The 26945-nt window shown below is 40.2% G+C and overlaps 1 protein-coding gene across 1 annotated transcript in view; it reads right to left on the reverse strand.

Moving 5' to 3' along the window:
- The window catches only part of thsd7aa (thrombospondin, type I, domain containing 7Aa), a 201930-nt gene that overhangs the window by 59260 nt on the left and 115725 nt on the right, over nucleotides 1–26945 (reverse strand). Inside the window, exons 7-10 of the mRNA XM_055018016.1 lie at nucleotides 22849–23043; nucleotides 11707–11947; nucleotides 7346–7461; nucleotides 4214–4346 (exon numbers count right to left, since the gene is read on the reverse strand). Coding sequence (XP_054873991.1) covers nucleotides 4214–4346; nucleotides 7346–7461; nucleotides 11707–11947; nucleotides 22849–23043 — 685 coding nt within the window. The remainder of the gene's footprint in view (nucleotides 1–4213; nucleotides 4347–7345; nucleotides 7462–11706; nucleotides 11948–22848; nucleotides 23044–26945) is intronic.

Raw genomic sequence — 26945 nt, forward strand, 5'->3', positions numbered from 1 at the left:
ATAGCATTAAGCTAATATCTACACATCATGATGTAACTGCTGACTGCATTTTCAGATGAGCTTGTTCAAATATTTTTGAATATATATATATATATATATATATATATATATATATATATATATATATATATATATATATATACATATATATATATATATATATATATATATATGTATATATATATATATATGTATGTATGTATAATAAAATAATTGAGATATCTAGAACTAGAACAGAACATATGCAATCTACTCTGTCAAAGCATAAAAAAGGGAATTTGTTAACAAGTTAAGCCATATTTAGACATTATTTGTATGCATCTGTTATCAGGAACACATACGTCATGAATATGTCATTGAGATTAAAGGTACCACACTAGGCTGTGTAGTGGACTGAGGAGCAAAACATTCCAGAGCAACACACAGAGAATCAAGAGACCCTTTCCCACAGCTGTAAATTTGGTTTCATAAATTTTGATTTCAGAAGACAGCTAACCCAAAACTCATATCCAAATGGAACATCTGACGATCGAATGTTTTCCTACTTAACGTCCACTCACGGCTCTCTTGGAGACAACAGGATGCCTCCTACCTACACCAGAATCCGATAAGAGTCATAAAGTGTCAACTGTGTGGAAAAACACACCTCTGGAGAAGCGGATTGACATTCTTCACGGTGACCTTCTGATCACCCTACCTAACACACAGAACTTTCTACACAAGAATGAACTGAACAGCTTAAATCAGAACATTGAGGAAATGTAGAATCACCAGAGTGATGATCTGGACTTAATCTCTGATACCAAATTGAGTAGGTCCAGTATGGAAGAAGAACACATCGAATCTGAAGTGTTTGTGGAGAAGCACAGACCACAGCCATAAATGCAGAGAGAGACTTTTTACTCTAAGCATATATACTTCCTAGGTCTTATATTTCTTATTACTGAATAGATGTGGTTGTATTTTTAGCTATGTTTTAAGTTTGCTTTCATGTAGCCTAAAGTCTACAAGGTCATTCTGTGGGATTCACCAGCCATTACTACACAGTGGAACAGGACAAGAGCAGAGTTTGTGATCCTTACTACTTTTCCTCAGCACCTGATGACGTCAACGACGCCATCATCCGAAGTGGGGGATATGTAGGATCCACCAGCCACAGTGGAGACGAGGTTGGCTTTGATCAGTGGAGCTGAGACACCAAGACATTGCAAGTAATACGCTTTCCAGATCTGGTACGAGGGTGCGAAGTAACGAATCAGCAGGAGAGCTCAAGACCAGACTTTAAGGGATTTACCTACACAGACCCCCAGCCACTATCTGGACCAAATGGCTGCCAATACACATTCGGAATGACTCCTGAGCGATTGAAGGGGAGGCTCAGGAACCTAGATGACAACTTCAAAGACATTCCACTCACTGACAAAGGAACTCTGAACTCACATCAGAGCCAACAAAGACAATCATCTCACAATTCTAGGCTAAACTCCTTTTTATGTACATCCATTTCACAAGAACAAGTGAACTCTTCAATAACTTCATGGTCAATCTACATCTTGTCTTGCCTTTAATCTTTTATTCCTCCTGATTAGTATCAATATGATAATTCTTAACATGTCTGCCATTCACATGATCATATTTGGTATCATTCTGATCCCGTCTGTCAGTAATACACCCAGATACATCCTGTTCACCATATTACAATATTTTTGGAGTTGCAGACACCACAAAAATCACCTGAAAATGTAACTCTGTGAGAGACATCTGGACATCAGCCCTCCCTGACAGAGGATGTACCAGACCCCTACTGAGTTAATGATATGCAAAGGTCCACTTTAAAAGACCACATCTGAAAGCACCATGTGGAGTCCTCTTTTACCACCTAGAGTCCTGCACCATCAGAGTCCTCCCGGAAGAGTACTACGTTTGAAGAAGGAGCTCTCCTTTACCATCGAGTTCTCCCGACTCCGAGGCTCCACTCTGTCCACCGCTGTTCTGACCCACATCAACAAAGGCCGACAGGACCATCCACTGAGGCATCATCATCATCATCATCATCATCATCATCATAATCATCACGGCACGCAAGTACCTTTCAGTCACTGGAACTTGGTGCAACTTTCTCAAATTATCTTTTCAAAGATAAAATTCACAGGCGATCAAATTAGTCTACTACCAAATTGACGGCTGCTTTCAGGTATGGTCTATTTTCCCCTTTCCCTCAAAACACCATATTTCAAGCATAATATTAATCCCAGTGTTACGTTAAAATATTGTGTTCTCTTCCTTCCTTTTCCCATCATTCACATTTAACCCTCTTATTTGTTTTGTGTTGTTGTTATTCATCTTAATGTGTGTTATTGTTGTTGTTATTGTTTAGTTTACTTTAATAAATGTACGTAAATGTAAGTTCAGTGCCTCAATTGTTTTGTTGTTCACATTTTGGTCCCTAACTTGTATAGATTCCAGCTACCTCCATTTTATATATAACCTGTCAAGCTAAATAATTTCCCTTACAATTCCTGAAGCTCTTCTTGACAGCGCAACAAGAAGTGTTTCATATGCTGCATTATTATATTGGTCTAATCTAAATACTTCACTGGTCGATATCAGGTAGACTATGTAATAATTCTGCATAAAATCCGTAACCCCATTTGAGCAAACATTTACCCTACATTTTAATATTGGTGGAGGAACATTATTAGTAATCTTACAGTTACAATTGGTGGAGAAACTATTTAACCCTTACAAACATATATTAAGAAATCCTACAATTCTTATGTTTATATCTTTTATTATTATCATCTCAGGAACCATATGAGATAACCATGATATGGTTGGTGTCATTCTAATCACCTATTCAGTGTTTTTTTAAAATCTCTGATCATGATAGATATTTAATAATTGGATTTGTATGTTGAAGAAATCACCTCAAATTAAGTTCTAATGGTATTTGGCCTCTGACCTCTCCTGGACAGTGAAGCTCAAGACCATCCCTTGGATAGAACACATCCAAAGTTAGATGCTGATTTGAATTTGGCTCCAAAACTTTCTGTATGAAATAAAGTCACTGGAATGCAACAAGGGCTCAGAGAGAGAAAAAAAAGAGTTTTTTGAAATGGGCTCTTTCATGATGACTTAATTAAAACAAAAGCTTAAAACTTGGCTTTAAACAAAGATCTGGATTCTTTTATGATGGCTTAAAGAAACATATGAATTAACTTTAACTAGAGCTTTGTTTTCCTATGTTTAACTTGAAGTTGGACTTCTGAAGTTACCTTTTGTAATACAACAGTGTGAATATTTTCTGTACAAGTATGAGCTTCGATTCTTAGTGTATTTACTTCAGCACACTTTTGCAATGCAAATATGCCAAAGTACCTCCTTGTCTCTGCGTTACTCCATTTTAGAGTGATTCTAAATTCATCACCTTTCTACCAACTGCCTCTAGTGACAATCATTGTTAATTAGTTTGTTTATCTGTATTTATTCATTCATTTATTCACTGTCTGTTGTTTCTACGTCATTGTTGTTTATTGTTTGTTTGTAGTATTAGTGAATAAATGTCTGTGTATAATTATCGTCAGTTCTACCGTGTGTTTCTTTGTTTGGGAATTGGAAGTCAATGAAATCAGAGTTTACAATTTTTGATTATGAGACTGATCAGTACAAGTAGATTTGATTAAAAAAATGACTATTGAACCTGAAATATTTTGGATAAAGCTCTCTTGGGTGGTCTAGATTAAATACCTAAGTGGTGCCCCCCATAAACAAGTGCAATTTTAATCCTGAAGTGTAGTTTCTACATGTGGTGCGCCCGCATTAGGCTCCACAATTTTGCTAAATATAGTTATATTTCCATGTATAAGGCTTTTTCTGTTATCTACATACTCATATTATTACAGCTTATTCAAATCAGATTTACCATATTTAAAGTAATATATTCCAGTTCATGTCAACGAAGATTCTTCCACACACACAAAAGTTAGTCATGGAGCTCTGCAATGTTCTGTTTGAATTGCTGTGGAACCAGTTCCCAGCTTGGCTTTGGGAACCAGACTCTCAAGTACCTTGAAATGACAAATGTTTGTTGCTCTATAAATACAGCTGAAATTGAATTTCACATGTGTATCTGTCTAGGTATATGTCTTCATTCAAATTTTGCAATTACCTCAGTTATATGAGTAATATGTGCAAGTGTTATTGTTGCAGTTACCTGTATCCCTGACAGACAGATGGAGCCTCACACTCTCTTTCCTGGTTCAGAACCTCAGGACAGTCCTGACCCCCATTAGCTGGTAACTGGATGATAATACGTTTCCTGGATTGCTTCTTCTTAGTGTTACCACCTAAGGGAAGCCATAAGAGAACATATTTGTATGCAGTAGTTCTAGCATGTAGTTTCAAAAATGTGTACCAAAGTACAGCAGAGCAAACCTTTAAATTTAAGCAAAGAAAGAGAGTGCTGTGGCCACACCTTATGTTCCAGCATGTCCCAAACCTTTAAAAAGGTCTCTGAAAGAAGAGATGTCGTTTTATGTGCTCTGGCCTGTGTTTTATTGAAATTGTCGCTGTTGAACAAATAAATGTAAAGAAACACAGCTGGTCTTCAGTTTTCTGTAATGCATCTATCTGCTCACTCTCTGCTGGAAGTGAACACTTCAGGGGATGGCTAATCCTATCACATGAAATCTAAAATACCATTCCTATTATCTACTCTGTGGTATAGAGTACATCTCCAAATTGACTTTACAGGAAGTCTAGGTCTATAATAGAACTATCATATCAGATTGCCGTCCATACAGTGCCATGTCCAGTAAGTCATTTTGAAGGTGAACTTATTCAGGATTGAGACAATTTATAGGATGAGTGCAGCTCCAACATATCGAATACAGCTCTCAGATGGAAAAGGGATGCAAGTGTGTGATGAAGAAAACAGCACACCTTTTGCTACAGATACTTTCTAGTGTCACGTGTCATGCCTTCATTCCATTTCCCATGGTTATCTACAATTCTTTTATCTTTTGTTATTTGTTACTGTCTGTCAGACCCCCTCTTACCTTTTGTTGTAACACCTTTGCTATTTGCATCTGTCTACCAGACCCCTTGATTTTGTTCTTTGTTGTATTACCCTCTGTTACTGATTAGCAACCATACACAAATTAATCACTATTCACCCTTGTATTTACATACGGCTTCCTCCCTACCCTCTGATCCACTCTCTGACCATTCCTATAAAATATGGACTCTACAAATGCTCTGGGTTGGCTTACCTTCACAGATTCACACTCTGTGTTGGTAAGCCCACCGTATGCCAGTGTTACAGTTTAACTGGTGATCAGGTTAATTGGCCATAGTTTCCGTCTCCAGATGTTTCGTCCGCAGATTCGTCATGATCAGACCTGGCTGTGCGTGAAATAAAGATACCAGATAAAGAAGATCTCGCCGAAAAACGTTGGCATCACTGCTTAATAAAGTCTATATCCATGTAAATATCATCTACAGACAGTAAAAAGAATTGTGCGGGCCCAAATAAAAAACACGTCTCTTTCAAGTACAGTGAGAGGATTCAAAACCACGTAATCCAGCAGTAAAATTACGAGACCACCGTTTTACTCATTGTGCTACTGATCAGCTTGACAAACATTCCGCTTCAGCCACATAGATCTTTGTCATTCTGTCAGGTGTTTAACACCTGGTGATTGTTCAGGAAACACACCCATTTCAAATGGGGACAGTCACAACTTAACACAGGCTTCCTGGTTAATAACGAGCCACAAAACTAATTATTGTCTCACCACAAAGACCCACAGCATGAAAGCACGTCCACTGCTGTGTTGAGTGTTAGTTTGTGTGTTCAGTAGAACAGATCCAGAGCAGAACTTCAAGCTTAACTCAGATTTGTTCACAGAAACACTCAGACCCTCAGCAGCCTCCCCATCATAACACGCAGCAAAATATTAGCTGGATCTGATAAAATGCATCGGAACAAGCTGAGACCACGTTGTCAAAATTAGTCACTCAGAAAACAATAAAAACACGTTCAGTCATCCACGTCCGAACCTGTTATTTCAATAATTAGTTTTGTGGCTCGTTATTAACCAGGCAGCCTGTGTTAAGTTGTGACTATCCCCAGTTAACCTGGGCGTGTTTCCTGAACAATCACCAGGTGTTCAACACCTGATAGAATGACAAAGATCTGTGTGGATGAAGCAGAATGTTTGTCGAGCTGATCAGTAGCACAATGAGTAAAAGGGTGGTCTCGTAATTTTACCGCTGGATTACGTGGTTTCGAATCCTCTCACCGTACTTGAAAAATACGTGTTTTTTTATTTCGGCCCGCACATTTCTTTTTACTGTCTGTAGATGATATTTACATGGATATAGACTTCATTAAGTAGTGATGCTGACATTTTTCGGCGAGGTCTTCTTTATCTGGTATCTTTATTTCATGCACAGCCAGGTCTGATCATGACGAATCTGCGGACGAAACATCTGGAGATGGAAACTATGGCCAATTAACCTGATCACCAGTTAAACTGTAACACCGGAATACCAATAAACAACCCACTACAGCAAATTTCGAAGGACTAAGAGTGAAATTTCTTCGTGTGTGTGTGTGTGTGTGTGTGTGTGTGTGTGTGTGTGTGTGTGTGTGTGTGTGTGTGTGTGTGTGTGTGTGTGTGTATGTCTGTAAAAATGCATCAACTGTGATTGCTCGTCGATACATGCATATATATCTCACAAGCCTAAGGCACACTTGAACGTGACAGAAGGATGGGGAGGGAGCCACGAACAGAGTTGTTAATGAATTATCCACTCTTCTGTCAGAGCTATTGAGGAAAAAAAGGGAGACACTCTCGGAAACAGTACACACATCCAAGATAATGAACTGATTAAAGGATTTGTTGTGCTTGTAGAGTTGTGAGGATTCTTGATTATTTGCTTGGCAAATATGTTACAAATTAACCAACACATGATCTCCAGCAGCTGTTTAGTGCAGAAACAGTCCCCAATAGTCACTACTATCATGATATAAACCTTTTAACCATTTATTTAATAAAATTACATAAGATCCAATCCTTAATTAAAAAGATAGATAGATAGATGGATGGATGGATGGATGGATGGATGGATGGATGGATGGATGGATGGATGGATGGATGGATGGATGGATGGATGGATGGATGGATGGATGGATGGATGGATGGATAGATAGATAGATAGATAGATAGATAGATAGATAGATAGATAGATAGATAGATAGATAGATAGATAGATAGATAGATAGATAGATAGATAGCCTGTGTGGCAACCTGCAAAGCATTACTAGGTGGACTGAAGCTACCTGATTGACATGTTGATGGACAGGGGCTCCAGTCACTGTATGGGGTAATGATACAGTCTCTCTTGCAGGGAAGTAAACAGGGCCTGACGGTGTCTGGGCGAACACTCTCCGGACACCTGAAAGTACATCATTGACATGCTCAGTCACACTCAGAGTACCTCTGACAATCTGAAATTGATGTGCTAGATCAGAGCCAAAGTAAGCATGCTGGGAGTTTTACTTGCAGGCACCAAATGTGCCTGACTTCAGCACTGGATTGTTTTGTGACACACACACACACAAACTCGTACACACACGCACACATTTGTGTATACAGTCATAGAAAAAGTTATTAGATCGCCCTTGTTTTCTTAAGTTTCTTGTTCATTTCAATGCCTGGTACAACTAAAGGTACATATGTTTGGACAAATATAATGATAACAACAAAAAGAGCTCATGAGAGTTTAATTTCAGATCCAATATCTAGCCATTTTTCATTGTTTTCTTGATAATAACCAAAATCACTTCAGTTCTTACATCAATAGATATGACATTGTACAGCCCAAAACAGTGCTTTTAGGCATTCTATGTTTTCTTTTCTGTCTGTATCATGTGACTAATCACATGATACACACAGGAGTTAATACTTGATTGAATGACCATTGTTTTTCATGACTGCAGTCATGCATCTTGGCATGCTCTCCACCAGCTTCTGAAATTATTTTGCTGTCACAGCAACTCATTCCTCTCTCAGAAATTCAAACAAATTTGTTTTGTTTTTGGGCTTGTGGTTCTCCATTTCATGTTTGATGATTTTCCACAGGTTTTCAACTGGATTTAGATCTGATGATTGAGCAGGCCAAGGCATGGTTCCAATGTTCTGGTTCTCCATCCAGGCTTTAACTGATCTTGCAGTGTGGCAAAGGGCATTGTCTTGTTGGAAAATCCAGTCATTCAAGGCAGGAAAGAGTTTTCCAGCTGATGGAAGAAGACTGTTTTCAAGAGTAGCGCTGTACATGACCTGGTTCATTTGCCCTTCACACAATTGCATTTGCCCTGTTCCACCCATACTGAAACAACCCCAAATCGTCATTGATCTACCCCCATGTTTTACTGTAGTGGCAAGACAGTCTGGTTTGTAGGCTTCTCCAGGCATCCTCCTAACCAGTAAGTTGGCTGGAGTGGGCATCAACTGAAAATTGGATTGATCACAGAAGAGAACCTGAGCCAAATCATCAACAGTCCAATCCTTGTGATCCCCAGCAAAGAGTAACTGGGCTTTCCTCTGCCTTTCATTGATAAAGGGTTTCTTCCGTGCCTTGTGTGATTTCAGACCAACTTCAAGAAGTTGGTTTCCAACTGTCCTTGCCACACAAGTTACATTTCTCCACAGTGCCCACTCATTTTTAAGGTCCCCGGAGATCTGACGATTCCTGACACAGGAACAGATGAGGGCTCGGTCATCTGGTGGGATAGAAAGGCGTTTCTTGCCATAACCAGCTAGCAATTTGGTAGTACCATGTTCAGCTTGTTTTTTCTTGGTGTAATGAATGGCTGTCTTGGAGATCTTCAGTTTTTTCTCTACCTGTCTCTCACTCATGCCAATTTCCAGCAGTGCCACAACGGCTGCCTTTGTGGCTTGACAGAATTCTTTTGTTTTAGGGATTATGGAAGAGCTGACAACTTCTGAGTTGTGCTACGGCTTAAATGTTAACAGGAAACCACTCTAGGCCTTTGCATGTGCAGTGCTGCTTATGACATGAATGGGCCTCTTATATACCCTGGGAATACAATTGGCTTAAGCATGTCAAATAGAACATAAAGTATTATGTAATCAGCTGCATTTTTTTGTCGTGTTCATTGTATTCTTCAGGTAATATACTTTTAGTGGTACCAGGCATTAAAATGAACAAATAACTGAAGAAAACAAGGGTGGTCTAATATTTTTTTCCATGACTGTATACACACAAACACACACACACACACACACACACACACACACACACACACACACACACACACACACACACACACACACACGCACGCACATCCACACACGCATATACATATATATATATATATATATATATATATATATATATATATATATATATATATATATATATATATATATATATATATGTGGATATACACATTTTTATACATAGCACTTTTCAAAATACAAAATCCACTTTACATAGTAGTGAAGAGTGATTTAAAAGTGGTCAGGTCGGTGCCGTCATGGATATGTTCAGGTAGGGAGTTCCAGAGTGTGGGGGCAGATATAGAGAAGGCTCTTTCCAGGTTCAGTGCTCAGTTCTGAGCAGGGGGGAGAGAATGTTTGCAGCAGAGGAACGAAGGCTGGGGGAGGGAGTGTAGTGATGAAGCAGGTCTCTGAGGTATTGAGGGGCTTGGTTATGGAGGGCTTTATGGGTCAGAAGGACACACACACACACACACACACACACACACACACACACACACACACACACACACACACACACACACACACACACACACACACACACACATATATATGTGTGTGTATATATATTCCTCTGGTCCATGTTTAATGTGGTACACACCATGTCACCAAACAGCACAGTGACTACTTGTAACCCTATAAATAGAGCGACTGACTGATTACAAGTTTGTAGACACCTGTGATGCTAATTAGAGGACACACCTTGATTGAACATGACACTATGGTCACATTATTTTCTGTCTTTTCTAGGGGTGCCATCATTTTCGTCCAGGCCTGTTTCATGAGTTTATTTTTTAAAATAATTCTGTTGAACCACGGTTCAAAAGCAATGTCTGATTTTCATTGCTTAATTTTCATAGAATTTTTATTTATTATTACTTTTGTCAGATTCAAATTATTTCTATGACTATTGTGGGTTTTTCTTTCATTAACCGAGGGGTACCCACAATTTTATCCACGTATATATATATATATATATATATATATATATATATATATATATATATATATATATATATATATCCTATAGACCCAGATAGACACCCATACCTAATAAATACTCTCCATTTAAGGCATCATTCTACTGCATTAGAATTTTCTGACACTCCTTTATATTCACTGATGGCAGGCCTTGCATTTTAACCACAGTTGGTGTTGCTAGTGAAAGCGGGTGTCCATCTCTCCATTGATGTGGAAGTGTGTCCCAAGGCAGTGGGCTCGCTGCTCAGCATGTAACAGTAGATTTATATATAAAAAGCAAGATTAATTTCCATACACAGCATGGGAGCCGGCAGGCTTTACTAGTGTAGTGCTGCTCTGTGGCCATAATAATGGTCCCATTCTGTTGAATAAATAAATAGATAAATCATGTTCCCAGCAGATGCCTCCAGGGAGGGAAAGAGACCCAGATGCTTAAAACCGTTGGCTAGCAGCTCATCAGCCTACCAGCTAACACCTCTGCCAGACACCAGCAGCAGCATGCTAACCAGGAGACTAAATGGCACAATGTGCCATGTGCAAATAATGTCTGCAAGCAAAACAAAGGCTGCCTTTCAATTATACAAATGAAAGCATTAGTATTGAAGCACTGTTAATTATGTCAGCATCTGAGGAGTTATCAGCAAGGGTAGTAGTAGTAGTAGTTATTGCCGAGATCTCTGAATATTGTCTGACATTGTTTTGTGCAAACAGACATGTTGCTCAATGCTGCTTCAGATGTGTGGCTGTGTTTTATGGTCCTTGTGTCCCACCCCCCACCTCTCTATCTCTACCCCTCTACCTCTACCTCTCTATCTGTATCCCTCTATCTCTACCTCTACCCCTCTACCTCTACCTCTCTACCTCTTCTGTCCCTCTCAACCCGACCGGCCAGCAGGCAGATGGGTCCCCCCACATTGGAGCCGGGTTCTGCTCGAGGTTTTTTTTCCCTGTTAAAAGGGTGTTTTCCTTGCCACTGTCGCCTTTTGGCTTGCTCTGGGGGTCAGGCATATGGGTTCTGTAAAGCGTCTCGAGACAATTTGTCTGTAATTGGCGCTATATAAATAAAATTGAATTGAATTGAACTGAAATTGAATTGCACAGTTCAGCCAGTCTGGCTTAACCACTTTATTTGGAGGTAAAACTGGAAGTGTGTCCAATCAAAATGTAATTAGGGGGTTCAACAATGCAATGTCATCATTCCTGATAGAGCTAACAATTAAAGTTATTACAATAAATGTAAGCTGTTTATGTCCACAGGAACATAAACCTTTTATGAAAGTATAACATAATAGCTATATTTATGTTTTGCAATGTAAATTTAACTAGGAGAGTTTAATGCCTATCCAGGCTTCTTGTGTCATGTACAACATTTATTCACACATGATCTCCATGTGAAATAGTTAGTGGGAAATCTTACTTTTTGGGAGGAACCTGGCCCACGTTGACCCGGACACAGATAACTTTGCGGGTTTGCATCCCTACTGAGCAGGAAACATCACTGCCACGTGTTCGGCGCACAGACGCGTTGGTGGATGGGATTGAGGAGTCCTCAATGCACTGCCCCCATGGACCCGTTTGCCAGTGGTACACAGTGCAGGGATGGTCATTGCAGCTCCTCACCTCCTGCAGGGCACTGATGTTGGGACATTGGATTCCACCTGATGAACAATGAAACAGTGTAGTACTAGTGTAAATGTTGTGGCTATATAACTGATGAAAACAAATTTCCTGAGCACTTACAGGAAGTTGAACATTTGCAGCATTTATATAGAAACGGGGTCTTTCATGGAAGGTAAAGAGACATCCAAGGAGAGTCGGTAAAAACATACATATTTACTGGTATATTTTACTGGTATATTTTTTTACTAGGACTGCTGTACTGCAGTTTCAGTGTAAGTCTTAATACAATTTTAGGATTATGTTGAGCTTGTTTTGATCTCAGTAGTGTTGGTTGGTGCTGAATCACATCTCAAAATTGCTCCACTCTAAACTTGCCATGAACTTCACGTTGATGTTTATGATTACAGCCCTGGATTTTGGTCAGAACTGTAAAGTGAAAATTTAAAGTCCCTCTAAAGTCATTGATTAGTCCTCCTAATCTCATCTTTATTATGCTGTTAGTTATATAGCAAGATTTTTTTTCCATGAAAATAATACTTTCCTGGCCTTAAAATGATTTAGATGTAACTGTACACTGTTGCTTCTTTTAGAATGTGCAGATCTTTAAAGTCCATGCCTCTTTCAATTCCAACCACTCTTATGACATTCACTGCAACTTGAGCTGTTTGCTCATCTTCCACTCTGCTAACACTGTAAACCTACTCTATGCTGAAGTTACTGTTTGCAGTTGTTGCATTGTTCGAGGGGGTCTTTACGTAAAAGTACTGTGATTTGGTCCCATTAACTTTATCAGAATATACATCCTTGGATCTCTCATGAGCTAGAATTAACTATGAAGGTAACTACAATAAAGAGGCACAAACGTTCAGTAACCACCACAACTATCCACACTGCAGCTTTAAAAACACAAAAACAAAAATGCCAATATGTTCTATAAATGAAAGATGAGAAAACCCATAAGTTCAAGGTAACACTTTTCAATTTTCTTGATAAGTTATACCAATATATGTACAAGATATTCTTTACATTAAAGTTCATCATATCTGTATGCTGTGTCCACTTACATTTTTTTTCATAATCTACAAAAGAGCTCAGATAGTTTTTTTATTTGTTTGTCATATATTAAACTTTAAGGATACATTTTAATTTGCGATCATTTAAGGTTCCATTGCCTAACTACTTGTATTTATCATTTATGTAAACATACTTTTCAGTTTTTAGTGTGTACTGCTTGAGTTTAATCTTGCAACGATTTTAACATAGTATACTGTTGTATTTCCAGTAATTGATCTAAAAACTGATACCAAACCTATGTCACAAAAACACACAAACATCCCTTACCAACTAGAATATATTACGGTATCCCTGACAGTGTTTCTGTAATCTTTGGTGTACACTCACTGACAGTAAAGAAAATTGCACCATTCCCAATGACAAATTGCTATGGGGTTTTGCCAAGAAATTCAAGCACTACTTTATGTACACTGGTTAATGCCAACATGCCATTTAGTGTGCTACTTCTTGCCAAGCTGCAGTAGTTTGCTTTAGCAGTGAGTCAAAGCCCTAAACAGCCTGCAACCATGTCTATGATTTCATGTTCCATATATACTCTGTGCCAGTTTTCTAGCAGAATTTGTCCCCTATCATGGCATGGTAAAGATGGAGATGCAGCACTGTACTGGTATCTCTTATGTATGTGTAAGAGGAACTATTTGAAAAGCTGGATTACTGCATACAGAGTAAGATTTAGCTCTTTGTTCCCTCTAATACATTTTGCACATTTATTAGGTTCAAATTCTCCTTTTCTGTATGCAAAAGAGTACAGACAAGCGTAACCTATGTACAGCCTAATGGTGTGAAGATGATTAAGCTACAGCAATTCCACAGACACAACTTTTTTTCAGACTCTAGTTTTAGGTTTTGTCACAAAGCAGATCAGATACTCAAGTGCAGATGACAAAGATGCAGAATTTTCAAACAATAATACATTTATTTACAACATGGAATATGTTCACTGAATCACAGACACAGTTGATGGGAGTAGGGAAGTGATGTCATAGACTAACGTCTCCCAAAAGAGACTACTAGGGGTCAGAGGGGGAATGTTCAGATACAGATGTGGCTGTGAAAGTCAAGGCAGGACAAACTACACAGACGGAGCAGACAGTACTCAGGTCTCCTTATCCATGCTGAGTCACCAGAACTTCTGACAGAAGACTTCTAACAGAGGACTCCTAGCATCCAGGAAGTTACTGGGTGGCAAGTCAGCTACAAGAAGTAGGCCCACTGGAGAACCTGAGAATACACAGAGTCAGGGAAAATCAAGCAATTAGGTGGTCTGTTACCTGGATTGGGTGGATCAGTATGGGACCGGCAGACCTGGGATTCCACCTCGCTGGTGAAGGAGGAAAAGAAGCACGTCTTCGGCAGGATAGACTCTGGCTACCCCGTCAAATCTTACGTTGAAAGCTGTCTGGATAGTGCATCTGGTTTAACATTATTGGAGCAAGGGTGGTAGGTAAGTGAAAATTTATTCCTCCCGAAAACAAGAGTCCAGCAGGCCTAGCAGGAATTGAGCCTCTTCACTTATTACACATACTCCAGGTTTTGTGGTCTGTGAACACAATGAACAGTTGTTCTGCTCCATCTAACCAGGGCCTCCACTAGTCCAAGGTGAGATTCACAGCCAGTATTTCACAGTTCTTGATGTCATTAATTACACTGACCTGGTGATAGTCTCCTGGAGAAGAAGGCACCAGAGATGGAGCTTGCTGAGCCAAGGAAGGAGACGGTGAAGTCATGAAATTTGCACTTTTCTGCACGAAATGGTGATTCCTAAAGAGCCTGTCAAGTACTTGTCGGATGTGCTAGACATGCTCTTTGGGGTTATGGGAGCATATCTATATGCCATCTAGGTAGACAAAGACGAACCAGTTGGGGACATAATAAGGTATTCAAAGTTACCCAGTGGTATGTTAAAAGCAGTCATCCACTCATCTTTGTGGCAAATTCTGATGAGATGATAAGCATTGTGGACGTCCAGTTTTGTATAGATGGTTGCGCTGTGCAGAGAGGTGAAGACAGAATTGATCAACGGGAGTGGATACTTGTTTTTCACAATGGTGTTGTCGAGTCCTCGGAAGTCAAAGCAGGGGCACAGCGATCTATCCTTCTTGTCCACAAAGAAGATTCCAGCACCAACAGGACAAGAAGAGGGACGAATAATACCAGCAGCAAGGGAATCCTGAAAATAAGTCTCCATGGCCATCTGTTTGGGTTTGGAGAGGTTATATAGTCGACTTGTCACGGTACGGGGGGAGTGGTGAACTCAAAGTGAGAGACACACAGAGCAGACAGATCACAATTTAAACAGGTTTATTTGGAAATAATAATTATTTTAACAACTTAACTTTCTTGGGACCGGTCAATGTGTGGGTTATGTTTCTGAAGCCATAAGTATCCAAGGACCAGGGGGTTGTTGGAGTGGTCATTTAGTTGGAAGATGATTGACTCCTGGTGGTTGCCATCGAGGATCAGGAAAATGGGGACACTTGGGCTAGGTGTAACCTATTTAGGGTTCGGGCCTCCAGTAGTGAGGACTGGGACACAGTTGGAATCTGCCAGGAGCCCGTCAATAAAGTTTTCTTCGGCTTTGGAGTCTATGAGGGCGGTCAAGGCAGGGTCTGGATCTTCCAGCAAATAGAGGCAGCTAGCTGCAAACGCTGACAGGAATTCATGGCAGTTCGACTCACAATATTCCCCCGGTTAAGGGTGAGTCAGTCCTTTTGCCGGTCGGGCAAGTGGCAATAAAATGGCCTGGCTATGGCTCTGCAGTAGTCCTTGGGCTCATTCAGTCTGCATGGGTTCCTGTAGATGTTTTTTTCTGCTGAATGATTAGAGATGAGTTGATCCAGGCTGGAAATTTTGTCCCTGTTCGCTAACTCTTCCTTCAGGATAGCTTGTAGGCCTTTGTAGAACATGGAACATGCCCTAGAGTGCCTCATTGTTTCAGCCACTCTCAGTTGCTAGGGTGTGGAGCTCCATGACATACTCAGCAACACTGTGTGTCCCCTGGTGGGTGGAGATGAGTGGGGTTTTTTTTATGTCCTTTCTTCTGACACGGTGGTCAGACACCTTCCTCATTCCATTGGTGACAATCACGTAAGAGTTGCAAACCCCCAACCTACTCTCCCACACTGCAGTTCCCCACTTTCTCACAGGATCTTTCAATTGACTAATTACACAGGCAATATGGGCATGATCGGTGGAGTAAGAGAGGGGTTGTAGGTCAAAAACCAGATACACTTGTATGAGAAACACCTCTCATGAACCTAAATCACCATCGTAACATTCAGGGGACAGGCCCAAAAGGTCCCCTAATAGTAGGAATGGAGGCAGGAGTAGGACTAGAAACAGAAGGACTATGAAGTGGAGTAGGCTGAGCAGACGCCCTGGGAGGGCTGGCGGAAAATGGAGTCATTTGAGAGGTCAGACTGGATACCTTGCTTGTTAATTGTGAAACCTCATTCAGTAATGCATGGTTACTTTCCACTAGGCTATGGAGTAATTCCTCATGCTGCAAAGCGCCATGGCTAGCAATTGCATGCTGTATGGTTACTACAGGGGACGCTAGGTCAGTGCTGGTTTCATCGTTTGCTGAGCTCATCCTGGCCGGACCATGTTGTCACAGAGCAGGTGGTCAGAGGGGGGGCACTGTCCACAACACTTTTTCAGGGAGTAAGAAGTGGTTTAATAACTCAAACCTGCTCTGCAGCAATGGAGGTTGATCAAGCCTTGAAAGCTGGTGCTACCAAATCTACAAGTGTCCCAACTTTTCTTGATTAATTGCAACCCCCTCTGTCTGCATAAAAGTAGTGTTGGAACACGCCGTCGCACTATACCCTCAATAGCATTGTTTGAACAATATTGTACTGCAGAAAGTGGCAAGTCGCTATAAAAATGGTGAAGAAAAGGCAATTAACAATAGAAGAGAGATAGACCATCAAAACACTTTAAAATATAGGTCTTTCCTACAGAAAAATTGCAAAGAAAATCAAGGTATCCATGAGTACAGTTTTCTTCACCATCAAAAGGCACTTAGAAACTGCAGGAAACTCTGGCAGGAAGAGTTCTGGAAGACCCAAAGCCACAACAGAATCAGAAGACAAGTTTCTGTGAGTCAACAGCTTGAGTGATAGGCGACTCACAGGACAACAGCTTCAAGCACAGCTTAGTAGTGGTTGTAGTAAGCAAGTCTCAGTTTCAACTGTGAAGAGAAGACCTGGAGTTGCAGGCTTGGCAGGTCGAGTTGCAGCAAGAATGCTATTGCTAAGACGTCAGAATAAGAAAAAAGAGGTTTCTCTGAGCCATGAAACCCTGCCAATGGACTACTGAAGACTGGAAGAAGGTGTTATGGGATGATGAATCAAAATTTGAAATCTTTGGTTCATCACGCAGTATTTTTGTTTGTCGTAGGCAAAAGGATGGCTCCTCAGAGTGTGACATCAACTTTCAAACATGAAGGAGGAGGGGTGATGATCTGGGGTTGTTTTGCTGGATCCAGGGTCAGTGACTTGTACAGAGTGAGAGGTACCCTGAATCAAAACGGCTACCACAGGATTCTGCAGTGCCATGCAGTACCCTCTGGTCTGCACCTAGTTGGTCAGGGGTTCATCCTACAGCAAGATAATGATGCAAAAACATAAGTCCAAGCTATGCCAAAGCTACCTGAGGAAAAAAGAACAAGATGGTAAGTTTGAAAACAGGTAGTGGCCAGCACAGTCTCCAGATTTAAATCCCATTGAACTGGTTAGGGATGAACTGGACTGAAAATAAAACAACCTACAAGTGCCACACATTTATGTGAACCTCTGCAACAGAGTTGGGAAGAACTTTTCGGAAGATAGTTTGATTTCCATTGTCGAAAGAATGCCATGAGTGTGTTCAGCTGTTATATCTGCCGAAGGTGGCTACTTTGATGCGTCAAAATTTTAGAATACATTTTGGTTTCTAAATTGATATTTTTTAAATTATTTGTTTATATGTTCAATGTTTTCATTTCACAGTACAATGCGACATTAACATGCATAATTTCCAATAAAAAACTGGAAAAATTGGAGTGTTCTAAAACCAGTTGTGTATAGATATTAGTGCTTGGCAACGGTTACAATTTTTAATTGTGATTAATGACGAATGATGTTCTGCGATTAATCTCATGATGTTCTGCGAAACTCATGATATTCTGTGATCTCATGATGTTCTGTGATCTCATGATGTTCTGCGAATCTCATGATGTTCTGTGAATCTCATGATGTTCTGCTAATCTCACGATGTTCTGTGATTAATCGTGATTATTCGCATTGTTATACATAAAATTTAATAACGAATTTAAAAGTAGTGCATTCCGCACTTTCATTTTTAAAGTAATGCTATATGAACAAAAATACAGTAACATTGTTTCTGTTTTTGAACAGGTACCACCAGAAGCATTTATTTTTTTTATCAGGGAGTAGCATAAACAGTCTATGCGTTGGGGACTATTGCCTCTGTGTATGGGACGCCCACCAGTGATGTAGGTTGAGGCTCATACATGCCGTCATTCATTGCGATCCTAAAAACGTTCCTCAGACCAACATCTTCCACAATACTAATGATAATGCAGTCTATAGCTAACTACTTCACTGCGGCATTTGTTAGCTTGTCTTGTTACAATTTATCTCTATTCCCCCACACGCTACATCCAACCAGACTGCCAAAGCATCCCTCCACTGTTAGTTTGGGTGAGACATGATGACACCCATCCCAAGTACTGATCATCATCCAGCCCTCCTGTGACCCATGGTTTGTTTGTATGTGTATTCAGAGCCAGTGAGGAATGGACTTTCACAATAATAACAATTTTTTAAAAACTGCGTCGGCATTAATTAATGCATTAAAGCATTAATAATGCATTGACATGTCCAGCCCTTTATATATATATATATATATATATCATCCTGGTAATCCAGGGCTTGTTGTTCGGGAAGCAGTGTACAGTCTGGGCCAGCAAGGTGTTGTGTCCACAAAATTTGAGGTATTCTGTGATGCAGCCTGTCATAGTGTTGATGTCCTCCCCATGTTCTTCACAAACCACATCCCAGTAAGTAGACTCAAAGCAGTCCAGCAATGCGTCCTTCACCTCCTGAGTCCATTTCCTCAAAGTCCTTGTGAAAACACATTGCCGTTAAACAAGGGTGACATACTTTGGGGAGCACAAAACAAGGCTATGATCTGCTCTGCCCAACAGGGTCAGCACAGTGACACTGTTTGCATCCGTAGCATTAGCATACTGGAGATCCAGGGTTCTATTGTCTCTTGTGGGGAAGTCAATATACTGGTAAAAAGTTAGTAAAGTCTTATCCAGAGTGACATGGTTGAAATCCCCAGGTAGAGTCAAAAAGGCATTTGGGTGTTGGTTTTGAAGTTTAGCCACAGTGGAGTAAATATTGCCACAGGCCATACCCACGTCAGCTGACGGAGGGATGTAAACAGCAACAACAATGGCGAAGGTGAACTCTCTGGGTAGATAAAAGAGGCGCATCCCAACAGATAACAGTTCAATGTCCAGGCCACAGAAATGTTCCTTCACATTCACCTTACCGGGATTACACCACCTCTCGTTCACCAGCAGTGCAATCCCACCCTCCTTCTTCTTGCCACTCCAAATAACATCTCTGTCCACCCTAACCGTACTGAAGCCGTGTATGGTCACGTTGTGGTCTGGGATAAATGAATGCAGCCATGTCTCCATGAAATGAAACACGCTACATTCACTGTATTCCTTGGTCTTAACCAGTGCACCAAGCTCGTCCATCGTATTCCCCAGACACCGCATGAGGGCTTGTATTTTCTCTTCTTGGCTTTCTGCTTAACTCCAGCCCTGCAAACAAAGTGTTTCCTTTGTATGTCCTTCGGGATCCCAGGCCTTACACTAGGCAGCATCAGTGGTTGTCACATCACCATCAGCTGTTCATGAGCGTAAACAATGGTCCTACACCTCTCCGCATGGTAAACAAACTTGCGGCAAACTTCATTGTGCAAGAGTACTCTTAATTACAGGAAAGTCATAAAAGTTTGTAGACAGACAAGTAACAAAAAAAATAAAATTACAGTAATCACTGACACTGAACAGGAGCTACTGCAACAGGCTGACACTCCGCACCATGCCGCAAGTAAAGGGTTTTGTTCTTTCTTGTGATATTTTTTCCATGTGTATGACTTTTGTTTGAATTATGAATAGTTCAAACAAGAGTAATGGGTGGATTGTATGTATGTTGTACCTATGACCACATTTAGATGCAGATTTACAATTATTTTTCTCATTGACATCTTGTTACACAGAAGCAGCTAGCATCATTGGAAAGGTCAAGTCATTCAGTTTCATTTCATATGCAGTACATCACTGCAGTTAATTCTTCATGGCCAATTTAACAAGAAGAAGGGATGTGAACCTGGATGCAAACTGCATTCTGCCTAAAGATTTAATTATAACAAGATGTACTATAAACAGTTCTTGCATTTCTTTACTGTACTATTTTCTGTGTTACTGTGATTTTCTTTTGCTGGTGGCAGGGAGAGGTCTATGTGACTTGATACCTCATTCAACACACACCACATTAATCTTTCTTGCTCCATGTGCTGTTGCTCATCATCTGCAGCTTGTCAGAGGTGAGACACTGTCGTACTGTTTCCCACCAAAATGCTACAAAAGCTAACAAGAAAAGCACTCAGAGAGCACAGTACTCCGCCCAGGTTACTCGGTCATTGTATGATTTCCAACGGATAAGTCTGCAACAGTGGATTTGTGGTAGAATGACAATCATGTGATTGCAGCAGGCAGCTGACATAGCATTAATTTGTTGTCACAGTTACAGTGACACCGTGCCGCTATCTCGCAATGATACAGAAATCTTCAGCAAATCTGTAGATCCAGACTATAAGCCGCATCACTGACAAAATCTAATGAGGTGGCCCTTGTGTCATTTCTGACCTTCCCTGAAAATTTCATCCAAATCTGTTATTCCATTTTTTGAGTAATGTTGTGCACAAAAAGAAAGACAGGTTACCTGACAAACGTACTCTGATCATCACATAACTCCGCCACATTCCTTGGTGGAGTAACAAATAAGCTGCAGCTTGTATCGTGTTCTAGCATGGGAAGCCTAATGAACCTCAGCATGAATGATGGAAAAGGAGCATCCATTCACACAGATATCAATTATTTATGTAGCCTTACTCCAGCATGGATGGTGGAGAAAAAACATCCGATCGCATTGTTTTTGTCTCCTTTTTCCTGCATGGACGATGAGTTGTTGTTAATATGCCAAAGATAGCATGCTACGCAATGTGTTCCAGAAGTCATCAGACAAGAGCTGTTAAAATGATAGTGAGGAAGTGGAAGAAAAAGATGACATTCAGATCTGCTGCCATGCCAGACGCTAACCATCTGTGCATCCTCCTGTTTTTTTCGCACAATAAGGTTTGGTGAGAATTGCTTGGCTCTGACATTGTGATTGGCAGCTAGGAGGGCTGCACTTTAGAACAGAATCACTCAGAAGTGCAATTTAGATATGTGCTGCTCACTTCAGGGTTTGAAACTATTCAAGCTAAGGAACACTCAATGCTACTAGGAGTGTATACGATTTTTTTTTCTATTCTAAAAGCACAAGCATTTTGCTGGGACAGCAGTTTGACTGGACAAGATGATATCAATAGTCACAATTCTATTTTGCTATTTAAACATACAGAAACTACATATACATCAGCAAAAATCCCTTGCTGTAGTCTTAGAACAACACATATTAATGTACCGAAAATTGGACGGACCAGTGACAGCAGAGAGAGACCTTGAACAGAAGTAAAGGCAAAATCCATGTAAATTTTTCAAAGGCAAGAACATTTGTACAGTAAAGTTTGACAATGGAGGTATGAACAATGTATGACTTCAGTCTCGGAAGAGATCTGCAGGCTTATTTTTCTTGCAGTAACTTCTTACCCTGCATCACAGTAACCCATGCCACAACCTTAGCAGTTGCTGTGGAGGAACACAGAATAATTTGTTGTGGTTTATAAGTAGGAGAGGCAAATATGAACTTCAGTAATAGTGCAACTGTGGTATATGACCAACACAAAGTAGGTTTGTGAAGGCAGATACTGATCCTCATGGATAGTTTTGTCAGGGTAAGCCAGGATCACACTACAAGGGTTTCAGGCCAGTTTACTGAACTGATGTTGGGTCCAGATTATCAAGACAACCTGGATGATCGTGAATATGTTTGACATTTCCACTATAAAATCAGGTGGTTACAATTATCACATGACCCCCAAGAGCAGTGGACACTGTTAACAAGCAACACGAAACATTCTAGCCCTTGAGGCTACCATTGGCTCTTACAAGATCTACATTTTAAAACTAATAATTCAAATCTCACCTCCAGTTCTTACTAAGGAACAAAGAACCCATGTTGATGTTACAGAAAGTTGTTGCACCACAGTCTCCATTTTGTTTCAGTCTGCTTCTCAATGAGGTCTCTACAGGAGGTGCTCTGCTCCCTGATTGATCCCTTTGGCAGTATAATTTTAAAAATATTCTGTAAAGTGTGATATGTTATTATCCTTAAATCTTGTGGTGTGTATCTCTGATAGTGGCAAGAAGAACATCAGTGATGTTTCACCTTATTTGTGTGATGCAATTCAGTTTTAAAATTTGTTAGGTTCTGAACACTCTTGTAGTGTGAGTCCAGCATTAGGATTAATTTCTTCAACTTGTATACTGACTTCCTAGTCAATTCAATGGTCCATATGAAAATTTCTAACTAAACTTATCTTTTGTCTATCTTCACCTATCTTCACCAAGATGATGCTGCTTTCTTCTTGTGGTGCAGGACACAGGACTCCTTACCTTCTCCTGCGTTATAGGCAAGAATAGAACGAGCTCTGGTCTGTTTTCCCTCTGTGTTTTTTCCAGAGCAGGTATGGGAGCAGAGTGACCAGGGGGTCCAGGGGCTCAGGGCACAATCCCTGGAGCAAGGCACCTCACAGATGGCAGGCATAGGGAGGATGGCATCACGGCAGAGTTGCCTCTCCACGTATTCACCTGGGGAGACACAACCATGGGGTATTAACATCAACTAAGGACACCCATATCAGAGCTCTAATATACTGCAGACTTTGAAAGTGAACAGTAGACAGTGTATGCAGTTTTATTCTTACCACAATAATTAGTTTGTATGATACTATGCTATGCAGACAAAAGCATTGTCCCTCATATTGAACACAGACAAAAAAAAACCCAAAAACATTCAAGCTCCAGGGAATGTTGCTGAATGATTGTGACTTTTCGCTTTTTACAGGATATAGCTGCTACTTACAGATTGGGCTATAACATCGTATCAGTGATTTTTCCTAAGGTGTACTGAGCACTGTGAGTGGAACTACCTGGACAATTTAAAACTTCCAGCTGGGTTTAGAAATGCATGTACAAGTCAAAGCATCTCAAAAGTTTGGTAGCTGACTGCTGTAATTCCAATTCTTAATTAAAGCTGCAAGCAGCATTGATCAGGTTCTCGCATTCTTGCTGGTCAGCGAATCCAAGCATGTCCACCAGGTGGGAGAGCGACAGAGAGTGTGTTTTGGCCTATGGAGGTGATGAGGGCTGGATTCTGATCACACAAGTAAAGTTTCAGGCAGATTGGAACATGTACAGGCTAGTTGTACAGCATTATATTAGCATTTCTTTTTTACCGACAAAATAGTAAGGATGATTTTTACCTTGCTGACATGTTTCGACTGCTGTCTGCAGTCTTCCTCAGAAGCATCATTTGACATGTTGATGACATGTCTTTTTATTAGGTGACTGGCTTGACAGATTCTCACAGATCTAATTTGCTAGTTTGCCGGTAAAAAAGAAATGTTAATCTAATCTAAAAAGATGACAAAATGAACATAAAACAACAAAATGATCAGTCTAGTTGTAGAGCACTTCCTGTTTCATGGCAACCCATCCACCAGGTGGCGCTATCACTGTGACTGTATATTGGCCTATTGATGTCATCAGGCCTCGAGTCTGATGACACATGCAAAGTTTGAGGCAGATAGAAGCAAGTACAGGCTAGTTAAACAGCATTTCCTGTTTCACGGTGAAATGTCCACATTGCAGCAACTGAAAATGGATATGTTCATACTGTATTTCTTAAAAAGTAGAGAAAATCTAAGCAATATTTCACAATATATTGTCTGGTTCAAATTGTGTTTGCAGGCTTTTTTTTAACACTTCAATTTATAAATTATATAGTTCAGACTTTCATGAGAATTTTTCATATGATTAATGCTATAATGCCACTTAGATTGACATTAACATTACATCATACCCACCCTGAAATACTACAGTATGAAGAAAGTTGACAGTAAATGATGTAAACACAAGTAAAATTGCAAGAAAATATTTGAAAAACAAACTTTAAATGAATTATTTCTTAGTGCCAATGAAAACATTTACATTATCTCAAGTTCAAGTTCACTTTATTGTCTCCCGTGGGAGAAATTTGCCTTAGACAAGGCAAGACATCGCGCTGCACTGCAACACAATGAAACAGAACACCTGCTATTAAAAATACATAATAAATAAATCACATATAATAAATAAGTTAAAATAATATAAGAAAAAACTAAAATACACACATTCCCACATACATACATGTCGCACATCCCCAATTACCTCCCTTTGCAAGCTGCACCTAGCTGCTCATTAATGAGCTTGACTGAGACAGGGATAAAAAGAGATTTTAAAATGGTTGAGCCTGCCCAGCGGGACTCTGTACCTCCTGCCTGAATTCAACAGCTTGTACTCTGTGAACAGGACATGGGATGGATCAGCAAGAATGTTGTTTGCTTGCCTGATGGTGGCCTGTATAAATAAGTCTTGCGGCATTAGTGGAACGGGGGTACCTATGATTTTACTCGTCGTCTTCACCAGGTTATGAATCTGTGTTTTTGACTTGACTGTGAGTTAAAGTTAAAGTTAAAGAGATTTTATTGTCATTGTTCAGAAGTACAACAAAATTTGTCTGGAAGAACACAACAATTAGCAGCAGTGCAAGTAATAAAAATAGATTAAAAAAATATTCTTAAAAAATAAAAAGAAGAATCAAATTACTATCTACAAACAAAGTAAAGTGGTCAGGTGCTGATAAAGTGGTCCAGTGTTGAAGTAGAGTTCTTATTGCACAGATGAGCCGGGAGTGGGGAAGAGAGCCCCAAACCAGCAGGTGATCCCATACCTAAGTATGGATTCAGTGGTTACACAGGAAAAGATCAACATGATTTCTTTGCAGACACCAAAAAGCCTGAGTCGTCTGAAGAAATGGAGGTGCTGATGGATTCTGGCACAAACACTTGCTACCTGTGTGTGACAGCTGAGGTCGCTGTCAATATGCACACCAAGGTACTTAAAAGAGGTGACCTGTTTTATGTTGTTACCGTGTATGGACACCGGACTATGGTTACCTACTGATTTAGGGTCGATCAACATCTCAAGAGTTTTTTCCGTGTTAATCTGCAGTTTGTTGTTGTTACACCAATGTACAAATTTATCCACAACAGTTTTATGACTGTCTGGATTATGAGTAAGCAAACTGAGAATAACAGTATCGTCCGAGAACTTGATGACGAATTGATTTAACTGAGTGCTGACACAGTCGTTGGTGTACAGAGTGAAGAGGAAGGGTGAACTGACACACCCCTGGGGGACCCCCATGCTGCTTACCGCTGTACCGGAGATGACAGTGTTAAATTTCACCTGCTGAGAATAGTTTGAAAGAAAGGAATGATACCACCTGATAAGAAATGGGTTTACCTTTAGCTCAACCATTTTTCTGAGAATAATGTGTGATTGATAAATTGATAAATAAAACTGAATTGAATTGAATAGAATGGCGTTAAAAGCAGAACTAAAATCTCTATAGCTATGCCTGAAAGAATATTTTATTATTTTGGAAAGGTATCACGTTTACATTTGCATAGAGAGGCATGCTCATAGTTTTGATGTATTGCTAGGGCTGGTCTGAATGGCAATTTCTGGGCTCCGGATATTCGGGCCCAATTAATGACAAATATCCGAAAATTCCGCTCATCACGAAAATGCGAATATTCGGATATTCGGGTCCAGCCCTATGTATTACTGAAGTCTTGGAGTTACAGAATCATTTCAATATGTGTCCGAGAAGGCCTACTGGTTTGTACTCTATTAGAGGTCTCTTCAAGGATTTGTTGTTGCAGGGGTAAAACTGCTGAGTTGCTGATTTGTTCTATATTGATCTAGATCTGATCCTTACTCTCTCTACCTTCATCCCATTTCAACCCAAGCCAAGTGCCATCCAAGATCTATATCTGTAAATATCTCATTGTGAAGGGCTAGAAGAATGGCAACCAGTGAGTCCAATGACATGTCTGGGACCCTGGGGAAAAAACAGATCCATTCTCATCAGAAGGAGACAACAAGAGATCAATAAGAGGCCAGTCAAGAGCAACTCTGGGGAATACACCAGAGCCATGGGGGTGGAGTGGTGTTGGCAATGGAAGACATATGGAACCCTGACAGGGATAATGAAAGATTTCCATGTGATAGATGCTGGAAGAAATCATTAAAATGTCTGTATGACACTGATGGCTTTCATGATGTCTTTTGTTAGTGGCACACTGCATGCTTCCACTACTTCTTGATAATCAAACAAACATTATATTCTACATTGGTCAACACATACCAATAAACGACAATAAGAGCATTCTAACACCCAGATAGAGAAGAGAATGATTAACACATCACATACATCATTTTCGTACATCGTTTCTGAGTCTGTTTAGCTGTTTGGTCTTTGCAAGGCTGATCAGTGATTACAGAAGATGCACACACCCTACCGTAGATGTTTCATAATGTCACAGGTGACCCGTGACTGTTCCTTTTCACCTTCATTGGGCAAATTGCTCCAGTTGTGCATGAAC

The sequence above is a fragment of the Amphiprion ocellaris genome, chromosome 15 (genome assembly GCF_022539595.1).
Source record: "Amphiprion ocellaris isolate individual 3 ecotype Okinawa chromosome 15, ASM2253959v1, whole genome shotgun sequence".
NCBI lineage: Eukaryota > Metazoa > Chordata > Actinopteri > Pomacentridae > Amphiprion > Amphiprion ocellaris.